Genomic DNA, 21,365 nt, shown 5'->3' with positions numbered 1-21,365 from the left:
GCGGCCGTCTAAGCACGTAACACACGCATACTTACACACAAAAGCGCACAAGGGACTCCAGGTAAGACACGGGGTCAGGGCTCAATGTGTGGCCAGTGGCCAGGTCCAGGGCTCAGTCTGAGTCTGGAATCTAGGCTCCATCAGTGACCAGGGACAGGGTCATGCATCACAGTCATGGATCAAAAGATCAACTACTGCTCAGATGATAGTCACATCACTGATGGCTCTCAGACCCCAGTGGTCCCTACACACACACAAAATTCGGGAGACACCTGATTCCCTTTCTCATACAAACACACACAAACACAGGCCCACGATAGCACAGAATCAACCTCTGGGCTCACTGGTGGACAGACCTCAGGAATCCTGTCCCTGGTACCCACTTTAGAAAACGGTTGGTTTCTCTAAGTCCGTTTATGTGAGGAAAGGCCCACCTTGGGCACAGAAGGAGGTTTTCTGTCCAGCAAAGAGCAGAACAAAGGGGAAAGACTTGGGGAAGGGCAGAGACAGCCCCCGCCCTCACGACCCCTACCCGATGGCCTGGGTGTCCCAAAGGAGACCCTGGGCAGCCTCGGGGACAACTGATGTCAGGTGTCAACTGCCGAAACACGGGCACAGACTGTGACCCAGAACCAGGCACACTTGCACGCACACACAGCGGCGATGACCCTAGGGGACTGCCACAACCCTGTCACCCAACAGAAGCCACGGGGCAGGATAGGACACCTGCTCCACCGCATGGTACAGAATCAAAATGAGGGAAAATATGGTCATACACGCAGACAAAAGGCCAGACCATCCAGCGACCTCGGTTTTCTTCACTTTACTTCCGTGGACTTGCAATACGCTACCCAGACATGTATTGTTCTATAAACAAAACATGGCAGGGGGGCAGCAACCACAGCTGGGAACAAACAGCCCCCACGAGGGGGAGGAGCCCTGGGGGGACAGGGACCCACAATACACTTGGTTTACAAAAAAACAAAAACAGAGTCTCAGAGAGGGCCACTTCCTGAATGTGGCACAGCAAACACAAGTCCAAACCTGCATCCACTCTTCAAATAAGAGGGGCAAAGGAAATCAACCCTTTGATGTACGAAGCCCCTTCTGGGAGCCCACTCTGCCTTTTCCACACCCCTCATCATTCCACAGGGCAGCACGGGGATTAAGACCACCACGTTCAAAGCCGACTTCCCACTTAGTGGTCCTGCAAGCCCATGGCTAGTGTGTTAACTTCTCTGTGCCTCAGTTTCCCACATGTCAATGGGTGGCTCCGTGAGGCATCACACTAAAGGGCTTCAACCAGGCGCTGGCTCCTGCTGAACTCTCAGGACACGGTGGTCCTGAGCCCCCGCCCCCACCCACCTGTACAGCCTCGGCTTCAGAGCACGGTCTGCCTGGGCATGGTCTGCACTGTGTGTCCTGCACTGACAGCTGCTTGGACCGGCATCTCAAGGACAGGAGTCCCCCACGACACCCAGCCCTCGGTCCTCACCTGTGGCATTGTGAGGACACCGGACTGCGACCACCTCTCTGGCCAGGATCTCCTTCCAGAGCACAGCACCGAAGCTGTCCTCATCACAGATCTCACAGGGCTCTGCCAGGGGGCCAGGGACATGAGTCGGGGTGGGTACAGGAAGAGGGGTGGGGAGCTGGCAGCAGGGCCAGGAAGGCCAAGACCCCTCCAAGAAATCTACCGTCACAAGGCGGAGTCATTTCCCAGGAGAGCTGAGCCCCAAGCCCACCCAGTCTTTCAGGACACATCTCCCCAGAATCCACCAATGGGGTGGGGGGGGGCCCTCACTGGGACACCGCCGGATGCTGCAGTGCTCGTGCTCGTCTTGGGGGCTCTGGCTAGCTGCTTCCCCAAAGGGCCCCAAGCAGGCACGCTCCCACTGCTATGTGCCACCACCACATGTGACACTGTGTCTGGACACCCCCGACGCCCAGGCTGCCACTTTACATCCACTGCTGATGCCACCATGCACAAAGGACCAGAGATGCGGACAAGAAAGATGCAGGTACAGGAGCCACAGGGTTGCAGACACAAGGACGAAGGCGCAGGAAGCCATGAGAAGAAACTGACACCCCGAGAGTGGGAGCCAAGCTCACCTCAATACAGGATAAAACAAATGCCTCACATGCACCTGTCCCCTCACCATCACCCCACTGCTCCCAGCATCCCCAAGGACACTGCAAGGTCCTACAATCAGCCCCCACCGGGTCTCACCCCCACCTCGTGTTTCAAGCCCACCAGGTCCCCCACGCACAGGTCCCTCGGCACGGCCCTGACCTGGGCACTGCCGCAGGAAGCAGTCTCGAGTTTCCACCCAGTGGCCCTGGCACTCGGCGCCCCTGTATGAAGGCCCGTTGCACTCCCGTGTGCCATGCAGCCAGCCCAGGGAGCAGCTGGCAGAGTACAAGATACAACTTGTTTTTCAGGGGATGATCCCTCCCAAGCAGGGATCTGGGACACAGCAGCCTGGCAGTCAGGAGGCGAGTGTGGGCCTAGACGGGATTAGTAATGAGGTGTGACACAGAGGCCGGCCAGGCAGGGAGGGGCAGAGATGTCAGAGAAGTTGGGGTCCGGTGCCCACCCACTTCCCCCTGGAGGCTCGGTGCCCTCCAGCTCTGTCTACAGGCTGGGCCAGGGTCTGCACTGGCATTGCAACCAGATTCCCAGTGTGGGGGCTGATAACAAAGCTGCAGCCCCAGCTAGGTCTAAAGAGTGAATGAGTGAATGAATGAACGAATGAAAGGCACCCCGGCCCACCCCAGCACTGCCTTACACAACAGCGTGATGGGGTGATAGGGTTGAGGATGGTGCTCAGGCACTATTTCCTGGGCACTGGTCCTCACGCCCTGCTATCCTCTCCCCATGGTCCTTGGTCCAGGTTCCTCTGCGCCTCAGTCTCCTCATCCTGCTCCTCCCCCAACCATGACCTGTGTGCTCTTTCTCCCATGCCCTCCAGGGACAGCAGGAGTGATCAAGGTCTCACAGCTGCTGGCTGAGCACCAGGCTGAGCCTCCCGCAAACCCAGCAGACTGGCTGCTGAGGGCCTCCAGGCCCCTCCGACCACCCTCCTTCAGCCCTCTCCTGGGTCTTATCAATTCTGGCCCTGTCCCCCCAGCAGTCATGACCTCATGCCCCCAAAGACCTGAGCCCCTTAGTAGCCCCAGTACCACCGAGGACAAGATAAGGGACAGCCCCTAAACACTAGGGAGCCATCTAGGAGTGAGGAGTAGAGAGGCCTCACATCTGAGGCCTGCACTCCCTCCAGTCTATGCTGATGGGCTCGGGAAGAGGCTGCTTTACACAGGCTTTCTGTCCAAAGGCCACACTTAAGGTTCCCAGATCACTACCTCTGCGAAGAACCCTGGTACCACTATCCTATAATATTCTCAGGGTGGCCCTGAGGCCCCCACCCTCCCAGCAAAGCAGGGTCAGAGCGATCTCAACAAGGGCACGCAGTCTCACCATGCACCTACTGTGGGCCAGGTTCAGGCCGGGCCGGGCACCCTGCATGTGCTGACACGGCACCCACGTACCAGGAACGAAGGAGATGGCACTGCCAAGGCCCAGCTCTGGGACCCACGCTAAACCTGGGCCACTGCCCCACGCCACCTACTCCCCCACGCCACCTACTCCCCCGGGGCTGGAGCAGGGGAGCCGGGCTGCCCGAGGGCAAGTCACACCTGGCCTGGCAAGAGGGTTCCGATGCCTCTTGGAGCCTGGCTTCTCTGTGGCCCGGGAGCAGACTCACCTCCTGGGATGAGAATGAGGACTGCGCAGACCCCAGAGGGTGGGCTCTGGAGCCGAAGGGCTAGGTTCACGTGGTGGGCCTGTAAAGTACATCCCACCCTGGCCTAACACCCCACATCTGAGGAAGGACTGATGCCCGAAATGGTGGGATGTGACAGGTGTGGGCACGCTGCTGGGATCAGAGTTGATCCCAGGGAACCCACTTTGATGGGCAGCAGGTTCAGTGTCCAGGTGCTCTGTTCTGGGGAGGGCGGCTGGAAAGGTGCAGAGTCCCCTCCCAGCGGTCCCCGTGCCTGTGCTGGGACCTGACTGTCAAGCGGGGTCTGATAAATTAACTGCAGGCTAGGAAGGGACACCCCTAATTCCCCCTATTTGGAAGGTATGGCTCCTTCTTCCTGCTGAGTGATGTACCAACCGAGAATTCCACACCCTCCACGCCCTTGCAGAAACTTCTCCTCTCCTCTCACAGAGCCCACCCTCCCACGGGTCCCACTTTCCCCTGAACCCAGAGGCAGAGCCCCTCTGCCAGACAAGGGATGGGTAGGAGGGGTGGCTCCAACCTTACTGCGGTGGGCGTACACTGTGCTTGACCTCCGAGCTGTGCAGCAGAGGCCCAGGGAGGACTTGCCTGGGAGGGCCACAGGGCAGGGACAGGGCTGAGTTCTGCATGTACCGTGACTCTGGGGGGCCAAGGGGTATGGTTCTGAGCCCCATCCTTGGTCTGGGCACGATGCTTTATGATCCCACAAGGGAGGCGCCTCTCTGCTCTCATTGTTCAGATGGGAAGACGTGAGCCTGCCCACGTGAAGCGACGCCCTGCTTCCCTCATGGATGAGGAGGCCGAGTTGGACTGGGCCCCACGCTCTTCAAGGAAGGTTGCTCCCATCAAGGTTGGCTCTCTGGGGAGCATCCTGGGCAAGGGAGTCCTGACTCTACCCTGCCCCTGCTCTGTGCTGGTCACCTCACTACATAGAAGCCTTGAGTCTCAGTCTACCCAGGAACCAAATGTTCACCCCACCTACAGCAGAGACAACTAAGGCTCAAAGCGGCATGCTCCAGACAGCCAGGAGGGTCTGCCCTGGAGACGGCATCGAGGCACAAGTCTCAGAAGAGAGGTGAAGCCAGGGTCTCAAGAATACTGCACAAATAGGACTTCACTCTGAACTGGGAATGTTGTGGAAGGACCCAGAGGGCCAGGGCAGAGGAGATGGGAAGCAGACCAGGGCCCAGGGGAAGGCGGGGAGCCCCAGGAATGCCTCCATGCCCTCGGGACAGGGCAGGGGAGCGGCTCTGAAGATATGACAGCCGAGGCTGCCCAGGGGGCCTTCATCACTACCACTTTGCTGGGTGACATCAACAACCCCATGACCACGCCCACTTGGCAGATGCAGACAGACACACCAAGTTATCCACCAGGCTGACAAGGAGAGGAGCTGGGATCAAATCCAGGATCAGATTCCAAGTGCTCCGCTCGCTGGCCCCCAGACTAAGGCTGCCTGCCAAAACTGACCACAGGGCCCCTGCCTGGCACTCTACACCTCAGTGGTCTCCCCTGCTCTCCCATCCCATCCTGTCATGCTGAGACAAAGGGACAGAGGCCTGGGGTCCAGGAGACAGGACTGGTAGCAGGGCCAGGGTGGGTACGTCCGGCCCATCCCCCTTTGCTGCCACAGCCCAGGTGTCAAGTGGAAGCCTGACTCACGTGGAAACTGGCAGTGGGTGGGAGAGAGAGGATGCCACCTAGTTTCCATGGCAACTGCTGCAGAGTTGAGTCTTTCAGGATAAACTCAGGTTAGGCCGCAGCTGCTACAACACCCATTATCTCAGGGCTGGTTACCTCGCTGACCCAGGTGGTGAGAATGTGGTGGGAGGAGGGGGCGGAGAGGAGGGGTCAGATCAGGAGAGGCCAGGCAGGGGGCCACCGGCTCAGAGGACAGACTGCCCCCCAGGCCTAGACATGACCCTGGTCACACACTGAGCCATGAATTTCACCACACACCGACCTCTCATCCTGGACACACGGTGCCTGGCCCTCAACACAGACAAGTCCTGTTCCTGCTCACAGACCACCGCCTGACCTTGGCCACACTCCCAGCAAGGAGGGACACTCAGCAAGTGGTGGCTGCTATTTGTTATCGTCGTTCCATCTTTAACATGCGTCCCACTCACAGCTGCCAGCTGACAAACGTCATTCAGAGTAATGCATCTACAATGAGGGATGGTTCGCAAGGAATCCTGGAGCCCACAGGGCTGGGCAGAGGCTCTCAGGAACCCTTTGCTGGGTGGCCTATGAGGGGGCAGCAGGAGAGTGGTCAAGGCTGGGGGGTGGGCTGCCCCTCCAGGACTAGAAGAAAGCAGCCATTCTTCCCTGGCTCAACGCCCCCTCTGTCTGGAAGCCTCACTTCCATCTCATTACCTGACAAATAGAGCGAATTAATGGTGGCCAGGCAGCCTTGGCCACCCAGCAGACAGGGCACATGGTAGGAAGGATCCCAGCTTCCTTCCCACCCTGGCACCCCAGCCTGGAAGCTGTGGCGTCCCTGGTCCCTGTGGCCCCAGTGAGCCTGGATGAGGACCCTGGGAGAGGCCCTCATCCTGCTAGGCCTTCCTGCTTCCTGGGCAGAGCTCTCCCCAGCCCAGCAGGTGGGGCAGCAGAGGCACTGGGTCATCCCCTGTCCATTCCTGCCCTGTCCTCACTCACCAGGCCAGTTCCCCAGGCATCCAGGACGTGCTCCACTTCCTCTGGGGCATGGGAGTTCCTCCTCAGTCCATTACATGGATGTGCAAATGAGGACCACAAGGGGATAGGACAGCTCTCTGAATTCCCCCACTGCAGCCCCCATGGGTCCCGACTTGGGCCATCTGTCCAGAGGCAAGAAAACGCAGAGAAACCTACCATCAGAGGGAGAGGGGCAGGGAGCTGAGAGGTTGGGGGAGCGGGAGGGCAGCTGCAGAGGTGCCACCAGGCAGGGACGGAGGTGGAAGAGAGGGAACAGTTGCTCAGGCCCAAGAAACACTTCCCAGCCACATGAGTGCTATGGCCATGTCACATTTAGACAGGACAGGTGGACACAGGGCTGAAAATGGGCCATGCTTTGGCCTGGGCCTCCTGCTGGCTCCCAGCTGGGCTGGGGATGGAAGGACACATGTGACCCAGCCTCCCCTAACCAGTGTGAGGGGTGAAGCTCCCTAGCAGAGGCTCAGCCAGCAAGATTTGGGGCCAAGCACCTGCCTAGCTCAGCTGTGTGTATTCTGAATGACTTCTGGACCTCTCTGGTCTGTGTGCCACCCCACCCTGACACATATGCATGCATGCATACACACACACACACACACACACACACACACACACACACACACACACACACACACACACACACACACACACACACACACACCACCCTCCCAGTAGAGTGCTGTGCAGGAGACACCCTTCGTGGGACCACCAGGTGACAAGAGCTGGCTCTGCCTTCTGTCTCCCCCTTGCAATCTGTGTGACCCTGGCTGCTACCTTAACCTCTCTGTGCCTCATTCCAACACATAAGTCTTAATCCAGGGCCTCCTGTGTGTCAGGTTTCATCAGCCAGCAGGGCAAACTCCTCTGTCCTATTCGGGGGTACAACATGTCAAGACAGAGAATAAGGACACAGGAATTATCCAGTGTTCACAGGTAATGCCATGTGGGACGGGAAAAAGACACAGGGTGCAGTGACAGTGTGGCTCGGGCTGCTGCCACTTCAAGCAGCATGGTCAGGGGCTCAGGATGACCAGGACATGAGCAGCTGAGGGAAGGGGCGGTGTGGGTATATGGGTAAGAGTGTTCCAGCCCAGGGAACAGCCTGTGAAAAGGCCCTGTGCAGGTGGCCACCTCGCTGAGGAGCCATCCCTGGGCTGCTGGGAGGTGTAAACTGGTTGACAGGCGGTGCTTCCCGCACAATGGAGACACTCAGACGCGGCTGCGGTCACCACCACCAAGGTGATGTTTACTCTGAAGGTCTCAAAGCATCAAGGCCTTCGGAGTCCCGGGCATGCGCACGGGGGTCTGATCTGCCACTGGGCCGGGTGACCGTGTCCTGTCCTGCAGTCGAGCTCCCTGCTTCAGAACATGGCAGCCCCAGCGTGCAGGCCCTGCAAGCCGTCTTCCCCCAAGGCCCCCAGCCCTGCCACACAACCTCAACACGCGCTTTCTCACAAATGCTGAAATCAGCCAACACACACACTCACACGCAGTAGATGTAGGTACCTCCCATGCTCACACACACACACATACTGACATGCTGGAAGGGGGCAGGCGTGACCATGTGCACACACGTGCCCCATGCACTGCACACATTCACACACACACACCCCTTGTGCACACGACACCTTGGGGGAAGGAGGGGAGTTGCCCCAGCCAAGGTGGCAGTGACCTCTGCCTTGCCCAGACCGAAGATCTGCCCTCAAGCCTCCCACCCTAGCGCTGGGGACCCTGATACATGGATGTAAGATCGGGATTTTCTGATGTTTCCTGGATGCCACACCTGCACCCTCATCCCGGGGATCTCGCCACCTCTTCGCTCCTCTCCTGATCCTCTCCGGGAATTAGCTGCTTCAACACGTTTCTAATCTGAGGTTCTCAGCCTGGGGGCCATCAACAGAAACAGGTCCAGGATAACTGGCTTCCTTTGTAACCCCACTTAGCTTATTTTGTGCCTCCACAGATGCTACTCTGGGGAATCCATCAGTGCCACTGGCTCAGAAGAGGCCAAGGGCCCTGGACCACGTCACCTAGCCCCGTGATGACCTGCTCATAGGAAAGCCCAGCCCAGACTGGTTCCTGCTGCCCTCCCTGCCCTGGCTAAGGCCCCAGCCTCCCGAAACATCCTGGGCTTCCTGCAAAGGGGGGACTCCCATCCAAGTGTCTGCCGGGCTCCCTACCTGCCCTGCTGCCATGGAGACCGGTCTGGGGTCCCAGTCCACTGATCACACCCTCCTGCACAGGTGCCCCTCTCACCAAGGAAATCAAACGGCTAAGAAGGTGGCCTGTGCCCCAGCCCCTCCTTGCTGGGACCCGCCCAGCACACTGGTACTACACCCGCCTTTCCCTCTGGCAGCCACGAGGTTTGCCCGCACCTCTTCCAGAATCTTCAAACACAGAGCCCTGACCAAGTCAGCCCGACTGCAGATGACACGCAGCCCTGACACCAGGCACCCCACACCTGGCACCTGACACCTGCTTCTTGTGTTTGGGTGTTACCGCCTCCTCCCTCCCCCGACCCAGAAGGCAGCACCAGGACACAAAGGACTTTCCTTGTGCCTCTTCACTGCTCCTCGTCCCTGGCACCAGAACACCTCACAGGAGCTGCGGAACTAGCTGTAGGATAAGGATTTATGCGGCCACAACACATGCAGCCCCAAAACTGCATCTCCTGACCACACATCCCGACAGCCCACTCTCCTCATTTTGCCCTTATGTCCCAGGAGACCCCTGCAGACCCTGCCACAGGCCACAGCAGCCTACAGCCCCAACAGAATAGTTCTACCTGCAGACTACAAGGGACCTTCCCCCAGTCGGAAATGAAAAACTCCCTCATTCCTGGAGAAACCAGACCATCCTTCCCTGAACACTCAGCAAGCACCTCCCAGTGTGCTGGCACCACGCCCGGCCCTGGGGGCCACAGGCAAGCACCTTCAGGTCCCTATTCTCACAGTGCAAGTGGCTTCCCCAAGGGTGCCTTCAGGGACGGGTAGCCAGGGCAGACCTGAAAAGGACACCCTCTTACCCCTGCCCTCTGCCCAGAGGGCTGCCCCCTAGGCGTCTCCCCATCGGTGACTCACCTGGAGCACATCCCGGCCCCGTTCTGAGTCAGGCTGGTGAGGCAGTTCTCAGGGCCACCAGCCACATCGCTGGGGTTATGGTTGCCTATGACCAGGTAGTCAACGCAGTTGCTGCTGTGGTGAGAGGGCCTCACCCTGGGGCTGAGGTCATCGTCTGGTGGCAGCTGCTGTCCCTTCATCTTCAAGAACTGCTTGCTGGCCTGCAGGAAGGCCAGGGGCCCCGAGGGGTTGTAGAGCCTCAGCACCTCATCACAGCTCTCCAGGCCCAGGTAGCTGGGCGTGGACTCCAGGAAGGATTCCAACTGGTAGATGCAGATGCTGGCAGGGCCGCTGCAGGTGGGCACCTTGGCCACCTTCATGTAGAGCCTGTAACGGCACGGGTCCAGCTTGCACAGGGTCCAGGTACAGCATGAGGTGTTGGCGGGGAACTCAGAAGCCACCAAGAAGTACCCAAAGAACTCGCCCTGCACCAGCATGGGCATGGCCCGGTCCCAGGACGAACATTCAGCCTCGAGGCCACACATGGCTGACACCCCAGCAGCAGCAGCAGCAGCAGCAGCAGCAGCAGATCAAAAATCCATAGGGCACCCGGGCCAGCAGCCTGGCCCCTCATCCTAGCTGGAGGGGCCGCCAGGATTCTGCTGGCTGGGCAGCAAGGCATGGGCCAGGACTTGACATGCCAGGGCCCAGCGGCGAGTAGGGCCAGGCTGGACTAGGGACAGGTCACAGGGCTCTGAGCAGAGGCAGGAAGAAGAGAGGGCTTCAGGTGACCAAGGGGGCAGCACTGGCTCATAACATCCGGGGCCCAGACGGCAGCCTGGGGTTGCCAGCAGCGACTGGAAGAGAAAGCAAAAGAGAGGACTGTCAGCCGCATGGGGAGGCTGGGACTCGCGCATGCTAGGGACGGTGCCCACCCCGAGCTTGGGGCCCTCACACAGGCCTTGCATCTGCTCTCAAGCACCTGCTCTATGTAACTGTCTGTCACCTGCCAGTGTGTTCAACCTGTAGGAGCAGGAGGAACATGAAGCCAGGGGCCCGGGCACGTCCTCTCCCACCTAGGCCTGGGTGAGAGTAGTGGGCAGTCCCTGCCAGGGCCACAGGCCACATGGGCCTCAGCTGTGCCCATCCGGACAGACAGACTGGCATGGGCCCTCTGCTCTGGGCCTGCCTGCAAGCCCCGTTGTGACCATGGGGCCCATTCCCATTCTGGGTCTCTGTGGCCTCTCTGACCTTACCCCTCCCCAACCCCATCTTTCAGGGAAGGATCTGTAATCCCAGCCAGAGGGAATGCAGGACAGGGGAGCAGAGGAGAAAGGTCATTGCAGCCATCCCACAGCCTCCCTGTAGCCTGACTCTCTGAACCTCAGCCCATGTGGCTGCAGACTCTCCTCCCATTTCTGCTTCCTCACATAAAAATTGACCTATTCTTTGGGGAATGAAGGTGGGGTCAGACCCCAGGTCTCTGGCTGTGACTTTGACATCCAGATGCCTTCTCTTGGCCCCCACCCACCCTCTTGCCTGTCACAGGGCCCCTCAGGTACCCTCTTCAGCCTCCCACCTGAGCTCCTAACAAGCAGCTCCCCTCCTACACCCACCATCCAGATTCTCCTGCAGCTACTGGGTCCAGGCTTCTGCCTGGACTGACCCCTGCATCCTGCCTTGGCCAGGTCAGCAAGGTTGCCCTCCCTCCATTTCATGGTGAGGAAACCAAGGCTCAGATGAGGTCACAGTAAGAAGGTAAGAGTATCTACATCTAAACCCCAAAGACTGACCCTAATCTCATGACCCTGGGGTCACCTGCCCTGCACCAGGAGAGGGTGCTGGCTGTGTGCCAACCGCTCACACCCAGGGGAGGGGGGCAGCTCCTGGCCCAGGTGAGCAGGGATGCAGCAGAGCTGTCCTGGCCTCAGGAAGACAGCACCGCCCTTCCTGGACTCGCCCCCACATGAACCCTGGGAAGTTCCTTCTGCTTCCAAGCCTCAGTTTTCCTACCCTTCCCAAAGCCCCTGGCCGGCCATCACCCCACACAGCAGCGAGGCAAGCGACCAAGAAGGGAGACTGCAGGCTGTGCCCCAGAGCTGGCCCGGCCTCCTGGTGTTGGCACCTCCGCTGTGCGGACCATGCACACACTGGCCTCCTGCCCACAGGGACTCCTTGCTTCTTGCTGCCTGGGCCCAGCTTGCCGGCGACATAAGGTCGGTTACTGCTCTGCAGTCCTCTCCTGGCGTCCATCCTGACAGGTCTGTAGGCACGGCGAGAGCCGAGCGTGGGCGGCCTCCAGCTCTGAACGAACCAGGCCAGGACGGCTGCACTCGGGCTGCCCCTCTCATGGTTGTGTGGGCTTGGGACCGTCCCTCACCTCCCAGCCTCAGTGTCCCCATCTGCAAGGTGGCAGTGAGGCTTCACACACTCAGCACAAGGGTTAAGAGCTGGACCTGCTGGTTTACCCAGAGATGAGGCAGGAGGTGACCCCAGGTGGGGAAAGGCCGGTTGGGGATGCTGGGTCACCAGAGGCGGCCCTGTGGGGGCTCTTCAGTGCCAAATGTTCATTCCTCTGAGGATGCAACTTGCTAACTCATGATGCTGCCCCACCAAGCAGTACTGGGCAAACTTGCACTTGGCCCCTATCACTGGGAATCCTGTTCTTTTGCCTTGCCTCTGGACCATTCTAGGGGCAGTCTTGGTGGTGGGCAGACACCTGCCCTGGTTTCCTCATCAACGTTTGGGGACAGAGACTGGGGACCAAGATACCAAGGCCAATCACACACCTGGGAGGGTGCCCGCTCAGCCTGACGGCAGGGTGGCAGTGGGACCTGAAATCTCACCTGAGCCTCAGCCCCAGCTGCAGCACACGCTCCCCTGCACTCAATGTGGGACCTAATGTAGCCGCCAGCCCCCAATCCAGGGCCCCAGCCCAGGAACAGACCCTCTCTGATGTCCTGGAGAACCCCAGCAGAAAGCTTCATCACAGTCCAGTGCCTCCCCCAACACCACTCTAAGTGACAGCCGCTTGTCCTGTCCTCACTGTGCAGGGGTCAAGGCCATTTCAAACTGAGCATTTCCCTCTGAGGGGCCTGTACAGTCTCAGATGACCCAGGGTGGGCCCACACTCTTCCCTCCTCATCCCAGCCCCTGGCAGCCCACCCCACAGCCCTCCTGTCTGGAAAGCAGCTACAGCCTGGAGTGGACGCTCGGATTGTCTGCTGGGGGTGAGAAGGTGGTGGAGGCAGGTGTGGGCAAGGCCGCCTCCACCAAGCTGTGCACTCGCAGGCCTGGAGCGAACAGCAAGGCTCACGGAGGGAGGGGACCACCACTGGGCTCCATCATGTTCCAGGCGCTGGGTCCCCACAGCAGCAATCCTGGGGGCACCTGCTACGGCTCCACTTTGCAGATGAGTACATGGGGGCCATACAGAAGCCACCCTTGTGGGGACTCCCAGATCCTGGGAGCCCGAGACAGGATCCAAGCCCAGGTCTGTTGGACAAGTCCCTGCCCTCTGTAAGGCCTGGCACTGCCCCAGGACAGGCATAACCGATTTGAAGTCTGCCCCTGTCCCAGGGTCTATGGGAGCTGGACCGACTCGAGGCCCTCCTGGCATCCCTGTGGAACAGCCTCATCTGCACAGGCTCACTCCTCTCCTTCAGCCCATGTCGGGGGAGCCAGGCCCACCCCGTCCTGGACAGAGAACAACAGGTGGCAGTGAGCATTAGAAGCAGGACAGCACCCGAATCAGAACTGCCCCTTGGAAAGCCCGCCCTGGCTGCACAGGGGAGCAGGCCTTTGGGAGGAAGGAAGCAGGGGGAGGATGCTCAGGACACAGAAGAGAGAACCTCTAGCCCCAGCTGGGCTATGGTGCATGGCGGGACCCTGAGGAGGTGGGAGGTACCAGTACGGAGGGAGTTTAGGTGTAGGTCAGGGCAAAGCCCTGTCAGGCAGCCACGCCCCTAGGACTGAAGCTCTGGACAGAGATTTCAACTGCTCTTGGGGCCAGAAAACAGCCCAGAAGAGCCCACCCGTGAAGTTCTAAAACAAGGTTCCTTGGAGCCGTGGGTCTCCACAGTGGGGACCGTCCTCTAGAACTTGAACCACTCCACGCCCTGGGCACTGGGGCAGGCTCTGCAAGAAAGCGGTCCCACTATGAGGCTGAGGACCATGGAACTGGCCCGCTCCGCCTCTTCTGGCTGGATCTTGGGACAGAACTAGGCAGGGTCCAAGGCGGCCAGCACGGACAGCTCCTGCACCCTCCCACCTGCCAAACCTGCCGGTGCCCTGCATCTCTGCTCCTCAGAAGAGCCCTCCGTACTCTGCTCCATTCACTTCCTCCCCACCTGCCAAGGATCAGTACTACCAGCACGCTGCCCGGGGAGGTGGGGGGAGCTGACCTCCACCTTGCCCAGCCCGAAGATCTGCCCTCCCGGTCTCCCGCCCCAGCACTGGAGGCCCTGAAAGATGGCGGGGTTTTTTGTTGGTTTCCTGGACACCACTCCTGCCCCCTCTTTCCAGGACTCTGCCACCTCTTTCCTCCTCTCCTGATCCTCAGCTTTGGGGCTATGAACAAAATCAGGTCCAGGATAACCAGCTTCCTTTGTAACCCCATGTAGCTTGTTCAGTGCCTCTGCAGATGCTACTTAGTGGAATCCATCAGCCCCACTAGCTCAGGAGGGGCTAAGAGCCCTGGACCTCATCACCTGGCCCCGCGATGACCTGCTGGCATGAAAGCCCAGCCTGGCCCCTGCCGCCCTCCCTGCCCTGGCTGCGGCCCCAGCCTCCCGTGATTCCCTGGGCTTCCTGCAAGGAGAGCTCCCCTCCAAGGGTCTGCAAGGCCCCCCACCTTCCCTGCTGCCATGGAGCCCGGCCCAGTGTCTCAGCGCACTGATCGTGCCCTCCTGTGCGGCTGTCCCTCTCACCAAGGAAACCAAACTACTAAGATGAACTGTGCCTGAACCCTTCCCTGCTGATTCCAACCCAGCATACAAGCACCCAACATCTTTGTCGCCGATGCCCACAAGGTTTGCCCGCACCTCTCCCAGGAACTTGAACACAGCCCCCTGACCAAATGAGCCCCTAACTAGGGGTGACACACAGCCCTAACACCAGGGGCCCCACCTCCCCCCACCGCATCTTATGTTTGGCTGTTAGTGCCTCCTCCCTCCCCTGACACGAAAGGCAGCTCAGGACACAAAGAACTTTCCTTGTGCCTCTCCTCACTACTCCTCGTCCCTGGTACCGGAACACCTCCCAGGAAATGAGTAACTAACCAGCTACTAGGTAAGGATTTATGCAGCCACACACAGTGCAACCACCAAACTGCATCTCCTGACAACATTTCCCGACAGCCCACGCTCATTTTTTCTCCCACCTCCCAGGAGGCCCCTTGCAGACCCTGGCCACAGACCACAGCAGCCTGCTAACCCATTAGAATCGTCCTACCTGCAAAAGAGGAGGGAACTTCCCCCCGCCAGAAACGAAAAACTCCCTGACCCTGGGAGAAACCAGACCCACCCTTCCCTGAACACTCAGCAAGCACCTCCCAGTGTGCCGGCACCACGCCAGGCCCCTGGGGGCCAGAAGCAAGCACCCCATGTCCTTATCCCCTCAGTGAGCCTGCAATGAACATTTCTCTGTGCAACTGGCTTCCCTGACGGAGCCCTCAAGGACGGGTGGTCAGGGCAGCCCTGCAGTGGAGGCCTTCTCCCCAGTCCCTCTGCCCAGGGTGCTGCCCCCCCGGATCTCTCCCCAGCTATCACTCACCTGGAGCGCATCCCCGCCACATCCTGGATCACATTGCCGAGGCAGTTCTTAGGGCCACCAGCCACGTCACTGGGGTCACGACCGCCCGTGACCAGGTGTTCCATGGAGAAGTAATCGCTGGAGTGGAAGGAAGTGCTTGCTGGCCTGCAGGAAGGCCAGGGGCCCCGAGGGGTCACAGAGCCTCAGCACCTCGTCACAGCTCTCCAGGCCCACGTGGGTGCGCGTGGAATCCAGGAAGGAGTCAACCTGGCAGATGAGAACACGGGCTTGGCTGCCTTGGCCACCATCGTGTAGAACATGCAGCAGCACGTGTCCGGGTTGCGTAGGGTCCAGGAGCAGCACGAAGCTTTGGCGGGGAACTCAGCGACCGCCAACAAGAACCCAAGAACTTGCCCTGCACCAGTGCAGTGCACAGCTCGGCCCCACATCTGCCTCCACGGTGACACACACCTCGTGCCCTGGCAGCAGCCGCAGCAGCAGTAGCAGAAGGAAGATCCAGAGGAAGCCCGGGGCAGATGCCTGGCCCATCATCCTAGCTTGTGGGCCCGCCAGGGTTTCACAGGCTGGGCGGGCAGGCACGGGCCAGGCCCTGACATACCAAAGTCCAGAGGTGAGTGGGGTCGGGCCAGGCTGGGGCCAGGGCGCAGGGGCTCTGAGCGGAAGCAAGGAGAAAGAGAGGGCTCAGGAGACCGAAGAGGGAGCAGTATCTCCTAACATCCAGGACCCTGACACCGACCTGGGGCTGCCAGCAGAGGCTGGAAGAGAAAGAAGCAGAAAAGGGGACTGTGGTGGGGAGTCCCGGATTCGGGCTGCTGGGGGCAGTTGACAACCCCGGGCTTTGGGCCCTGACACAGGCCTCGATCTTTCTCTCAGGCAACTGCTGTCTGTACCTGTCTGTCTGCCACCTGTCAGTGTGTCCAGGGGAGCAGGGAGCCAGGGGTCCAGGCACATTCTCCCCGATGGGAGCAGTGGGCAGCCCCATCCAGGATCATAGGCCACAGGGTTCTCGGTTGTGCCCAGCTCGACAAACAGACTGGCATGGCCCCCAGGGCTCTGGGCCTGCCTGCAAGCCCCATGGTGACCATAGAGATCATCCCCACTCTGGGCCTCTCTGACCTCACCCCTCCCCAACCCCGTCTGTCAGGGAAGGATCTGCAAATCCAGCCAGAGGGGATGCAGGAGAGGGGAGCAGAGGAGAAAGGTCAATCCAGCCATCCCCCACCCTCCCTGCAGCCCCACCCTCTCAACCTAAGCCCATGTGGGTGCAGGGAACCCTCTCATCTCTACCTCCTCACAGCAGGAGTGACTGGTTCTTTGGGGGATGAGGGTGCGGTCGGACCTCGGTCTCTCGCTATCACTTTGACATCCAATTGCCTCCTCGCTGTCCCCACCCACTCTGCTGCCTGTCACATGGCCGCTCAGGTGCCCCCTTGAGCCTCCCACCTGAGCTCCTGCCAGGAAGCTTCTCTTCCTTCGACCTGTCCCACATTCATTAGCACACACATTCATTTTCATTTGGAAACAGGAGAAAAGGAGGAAAGAGGATCCAGGCAACGCCTGTGCTAAGGCTCCTGAGCGACCATTCAGCCTGTGAGTCCCAGCACAGCAGGACCATCTAACATCAGTGCCTGCAACTAAGAGTTTGTTTTCTCCTTTTAGCATTTTTATGGTATTCTTTTTTCTACATTTATCACGTTGACTAGAATGTCTGTGAACCTTGATTAATAACAATGATGGACATGTGCCATTCCTGATTTTACTGGAACAAATGGAGAACTACTTTATCACAGCAATGGAGACCATGCACCACGGGGTCAGACTGTCTGGCTTTAATCTCAGGTGCTGGCACTTACCAGGTATGGACGCAGACAGGTGATTTAATATATGAGTCTCCCTTTGCTCATTTATACAATGGTGAATGATTAAGGAAAGTGGACTCTTGCCTCCTCTACACCATTGGTCTTACCGGAATGCTTTCTTCTAGGCGGCGGCAACACTCCAGGCCTGGCAGCACCTCTATAACCTGGTTGGGGCTGAAAGGACACAACAGCTCAGTGAACAGCTCTGTGACACAGTGAGACATTTGCAGCAATTCTTCATTTACATGGAGATCTTCTCTGAAAACAAAAAAAGGCGAGAGAGCAGCATAACGTAATCACATCTATAATTAAGGCTACAGATAAGAAGTATGTTACCTTAAAACCAAGACCACTTTTTGGCCAGGTGAAAGTGCAAATTACATCAGAGACCTTCTAAATCACATTCTTTCTCACTTTACATGGAAAAACAATCTTCAGTAACAATATTCAGTGGTGGCACCTCTAAGTCGTATTCATACTACAAGGTTCATTTTCTATAAAAGGAATCTAATGGTGTAGTTTCCTTGCCTAAAAAACTTTAGTCATTCTCCAGTACACAGAAGATTCAGTATATTATTTCTTAGCTTTACATATTAAATTGTTCAATGTAAGCCCCAAAACCTATTTTCCAGTCTCTATACTTCTGACTCCTCCCCCCGACACACTATTTATAACTTAATCTTCTACTATCGTCCCCACATCATCCTCTCAACGTGTGTTGCTTTGTGCCTTTAAGTGTCTGCACACCCAGGACCCTTCATCTAGAACCCCTTCCCAATTCTCTGCCTAGAAAACTGACACCAATCATTTAAGCCCAGTCCACGTGTACCTGGGAACTCCTGTCTGACTCTCTCACACACTCTATCCCTCTCTCCTCTTGTTCCTGAAACACTTTTTTCCGTATGTCTGGTGTAGAGCTTTTAACACTCTACTATGCCTATATAAGTGCTTCTCTGCTCTATATGAAAAACTAAAAGAAAACATCGTGCACTTATCTGTGCCCCCTAGAGCCTAACACACTGTGGTATATGGGGGGCCACAGTCATGCGAAATGAAGTGTGTGAATGAATGAGCTCCGTACCTCTCTCTCTTATGCCAGCTGCCTCCCATTCACGCTGTGGTTTCCATCCCGTGTACGTGTCTCCTACTACTATTATTGCCACGCGGGGACCCTGGGTTGTGCTACGTGTCCCTGTCACTGTCCTGTTTCCTATCTCTGTCACTCGTGGCCACAATGGTAGGTAGCAAGCACAGCCCTCCCGTGGTGATGATGAGGGGAATGCGAGCTCCGTGACACGGGGCTTCCACCTGGGCCTCTCACTACTCAACATTAATACAGCTGTATTCTAGGGAAGGGTTTCCAAGAAAAATTGTAGTCATCATTAACCCTTTCTGAGGATGACGGAAGTCTCAACAAATAACATGAAACCCAAAGAGAATACCATTGCAGCTACTACAGCAGAAGGTATTGGGGCTCTGTGGTGACGGTGTCTAGGGTGAGTGCAGGTTCCAGCTCCAAAAATTTCTCTTATGCACAAAGACGAGCACCCTCATGTCCAGACTCAGAGCCACAACTGCTCCCAAATACACACACACACACACACACACACACACACACACACACACACACGATGTGTAGAAACTGCTACTAAAAGGAACTATCAACTGAAGAAATTATCACAATCAAAAGTTCTTAAGTGCAGGTTCAATAACTGTCTTCCCACTAGATGTTCTTTCCCAATATATTCTGTAAAATTTACCTGAAATTTTTTAATGACTGTTTCAATCTGTTCAGAAAAGTGAGTGGCAACCAGCACTGCAGCTTTACCAGGCTTCAGGGACACAAGTTCCTGGAATGAAAGACAAAGGTAAAATGATCTTTAATGCTAAATTTAAATACAATTTCCACAGATGTGCAGCACGAGCACCTACTCCAAAATTTTCATGAGCTTCTACACTGCCTTTCAGGAGACCTCAATACAGGGCCTCAATTCTAATGAAAAGCATAATGCAAATAAGAAAATTTTTAAAGTACCATTCAAAAAATCAGATTTTGATATAAAACATAATTCAGAATTCTTAGAAAATCAAAGCACTAAACATTCAGGATTTCAGCGATGATATCTACGGGATGAAAAGGAAAAAAAAAACTCCCCAAATTCCCCTCAGGGAATTTCACCCTTGATATTAAAGTAGTAACTTCAAAGACATGAAAAAAAGAATATAGTTGTGATTTCTCTGACTAACAATTCTGAAATTTTACTTCTGATGCCTGGTGGACTTTGAAATCAGAAGTGTCTTAAGAAACTAACTTAAGGTTGACCATTCTACGTAAGGCCTATTTCTGTCAAATCGAAGACTTTCAATCTGCCCTCCCCTTGAACTTCCCTAGATACCACTGGCTCTCCTTTTCTTCTCCAAACTCTCTTCATACTTGGTTTCTATGACCCTATTCCACCTTTTCACAATTGCATATTCTATTGCTAAAATGCAAAGATTGTCTACAGAGCAACATGTTATATTGTCAAATAAAAATACAAGATATTGTGGCTGCAAAACTTATGATAAAAATAGTAACTTTGTAGATAATAATTAGCTGGCAGAAATAACTGTAGTTTACACCACTTTTATGCAATACACCTCAAAACAGAGAAGGTAGTATCACAAATGAAAAAGAAATGTTACTATTGATCTTCAGACATTGAAAAGAAACTATTATGAATAAATTTGTGTTGAGAACTTGAAAATTTAAACAAAATGGGTAAATTCCTAGAAAAATATAAATTACTAAACTGATGTAAGACATGGAAAACCTGCATTGATTTTTAACCACTAAAGAAACTGAATAGTCAAAAATCTACCCACATCGAACACTCTAGGCCTAAACAGCTTCACTGTTAAGTCCTCGCAATCATGTAAGGAAGGAGTATTTCCAGCATTAAATCTCTTATAAAAAATTGAAAAGAAGAAACTTCTTCAGCTCATTGTATAAGGCTAACAAAATTTTGATACTAAATCCAACAGAAGATAAGAAAAGGAAAATTACAGATCAATCTTAATCGTGAACACTGATACAAACATCCTAAATAAAAACAAAATCCAAAATGTATAAAAAAGATACTACATTAGGATCAAGTTACAGTTATCCATAGAGTTCAAGGCTGGTTTAATATCCATAAAATTTACAATGAAAATATAATAAGGGAGCAAATGTAATAAAATTTACTCTTGAGGAAAACTGTTAGCATACAAAAAATAGAAGACTTCCATAAAAAAATTGTAAATACTGCACATGTCAGAAATAAAAATATTTTAAATATTAACAATAGCACTATTGTGCTAAAAAATGTAAAGTTGTGACAGTAAATCTAACCATCTAGAGGTGAAAATCTCTACAGAGAAAATTATAAAACTTTATAGAACGATAACTGAATAAAGGGTTATGCCAAGTGGTCATTAAATAGAAGACTCACAATGTAAAGATGTCAGTTGAAATTGAAATTGAATGACAGATTCAATGCAATCCCTATCAGAACTGTAAGGTTAAACCAGTTTCTGGGGGGGCAAGTTGATTCCAAAATGTGTTTGGAAGTATCAAAGGTCAAGAATAGCCAATACTCTCCTAAAGCTATCAAGACTTATAATAAAGCAACAATATTTAGGACAGTGTGGTACTGATGTAGAGACAAAGCTCAATCAAACAGAAGAGCGCCCGTAAAGAGACCAAGCATGTAGACCCTTCATACACTCACGGTAAGGCCGCAATGCTGGGCATGGGGAAAGGCAACCTTTCAAGTCAACTGCTGCTGGGAGAACCAGGCATCCATATTTTTAAAAATTAAATGATGGATCTCCACCTCAAACTATATATAAAAACAGCTTTCACATGGATCTAAGATTTAAAGATACATAAAAGTTCTAGATAACGTAGGAGGATTTCTCCGATACGGAAACAAAAAAATTACTTTTATTACTTGAGGAAAAAAAGGCTTTTATTAAAAAGAACCATAGAAAAAAGTGGCAACAGGTATCACTGACAAAAAACATTCAACATACAGGCACCTAAAGAAATCCTACACATCAATGAGGACAAGAGACATTCCACCAGAAAATGGGCACAGCACACTGAACAAGCACATCACAAAAAGGAAATTTAAATGGCCAATGAATACAAC

General features: G+C 55.2%; 1 protein-coding gene and 1 pseudogene across 2 annotated transcripts in view; both read right to left on the bottom strand.

Moving 5' to 3' along the window:
- Positions 1 to 6,610, bottom strand: part of LOC102545890 (ubiquitin-conjugating enzyme E2 variant 1 pseudogene) — a 61,105-nt pseudogene extending 54,495 nt beyond the window's left edge.
- Positions 6,611 to 10,102: 3,492 nt separating this feature from the next.
- Positions 10,103 to 21,365, bottom strand: part of LOC140688980 (uncharacterized) — a 125,888-nt gene continuing 114,625 nt past the window's right edge. The window contains exons 5-9 of one of the 2 annotated variants that reach the window (XM_072948972.1): positions 18,951 to 19,040; positions 17,298 to 17,364; positions 15,930 to 15,983; positions 15,332 to 15,577; positions 10,103 to 10,416 (exon numbers count right to left, since the gene is read on the bottom strand). In XM_072948972.1, the coding sequence (XP_072805073.1) occupies positions 15,573 to 15,577; positions 15,930 to 15,983; positions 17,298 to 17,364; positions 18,951 to 19,040 (216 nt within the window). In that variant the 3' untranslated portion in view covers positions 10,103 to 10,416; positions 15,332 to 15,572. Of the gene's footprint in view, positions 10,417 to 15,331; positions 15,984 to 16,067; positions 16,087 to 17,297; positions 17,365 to 18,950; positions 19,041 to 21,365 lie in introns of both variants that reach the window. The other variant, XM_072948971.1, reaches the window with a different exon arrangement.

This window comes from Vicugna pacos, chromosome 24 (genome assembly GCF_048564905.1).
Source record: "Vicugna pacos chromosome 24, VicPac4, whole genome shotgun sequence".
NCBI classification, from domain to species: Eukaryota; Metazoa; Chordata; class Mammalia; order Artiodactyla; family Camelidae; genus Vicugna; species Vicugna pacos.
Note: the sequence above shows the minus strand (reverse complement) of the source record. Positions and strands in the feature narration are given on the sequence as shown.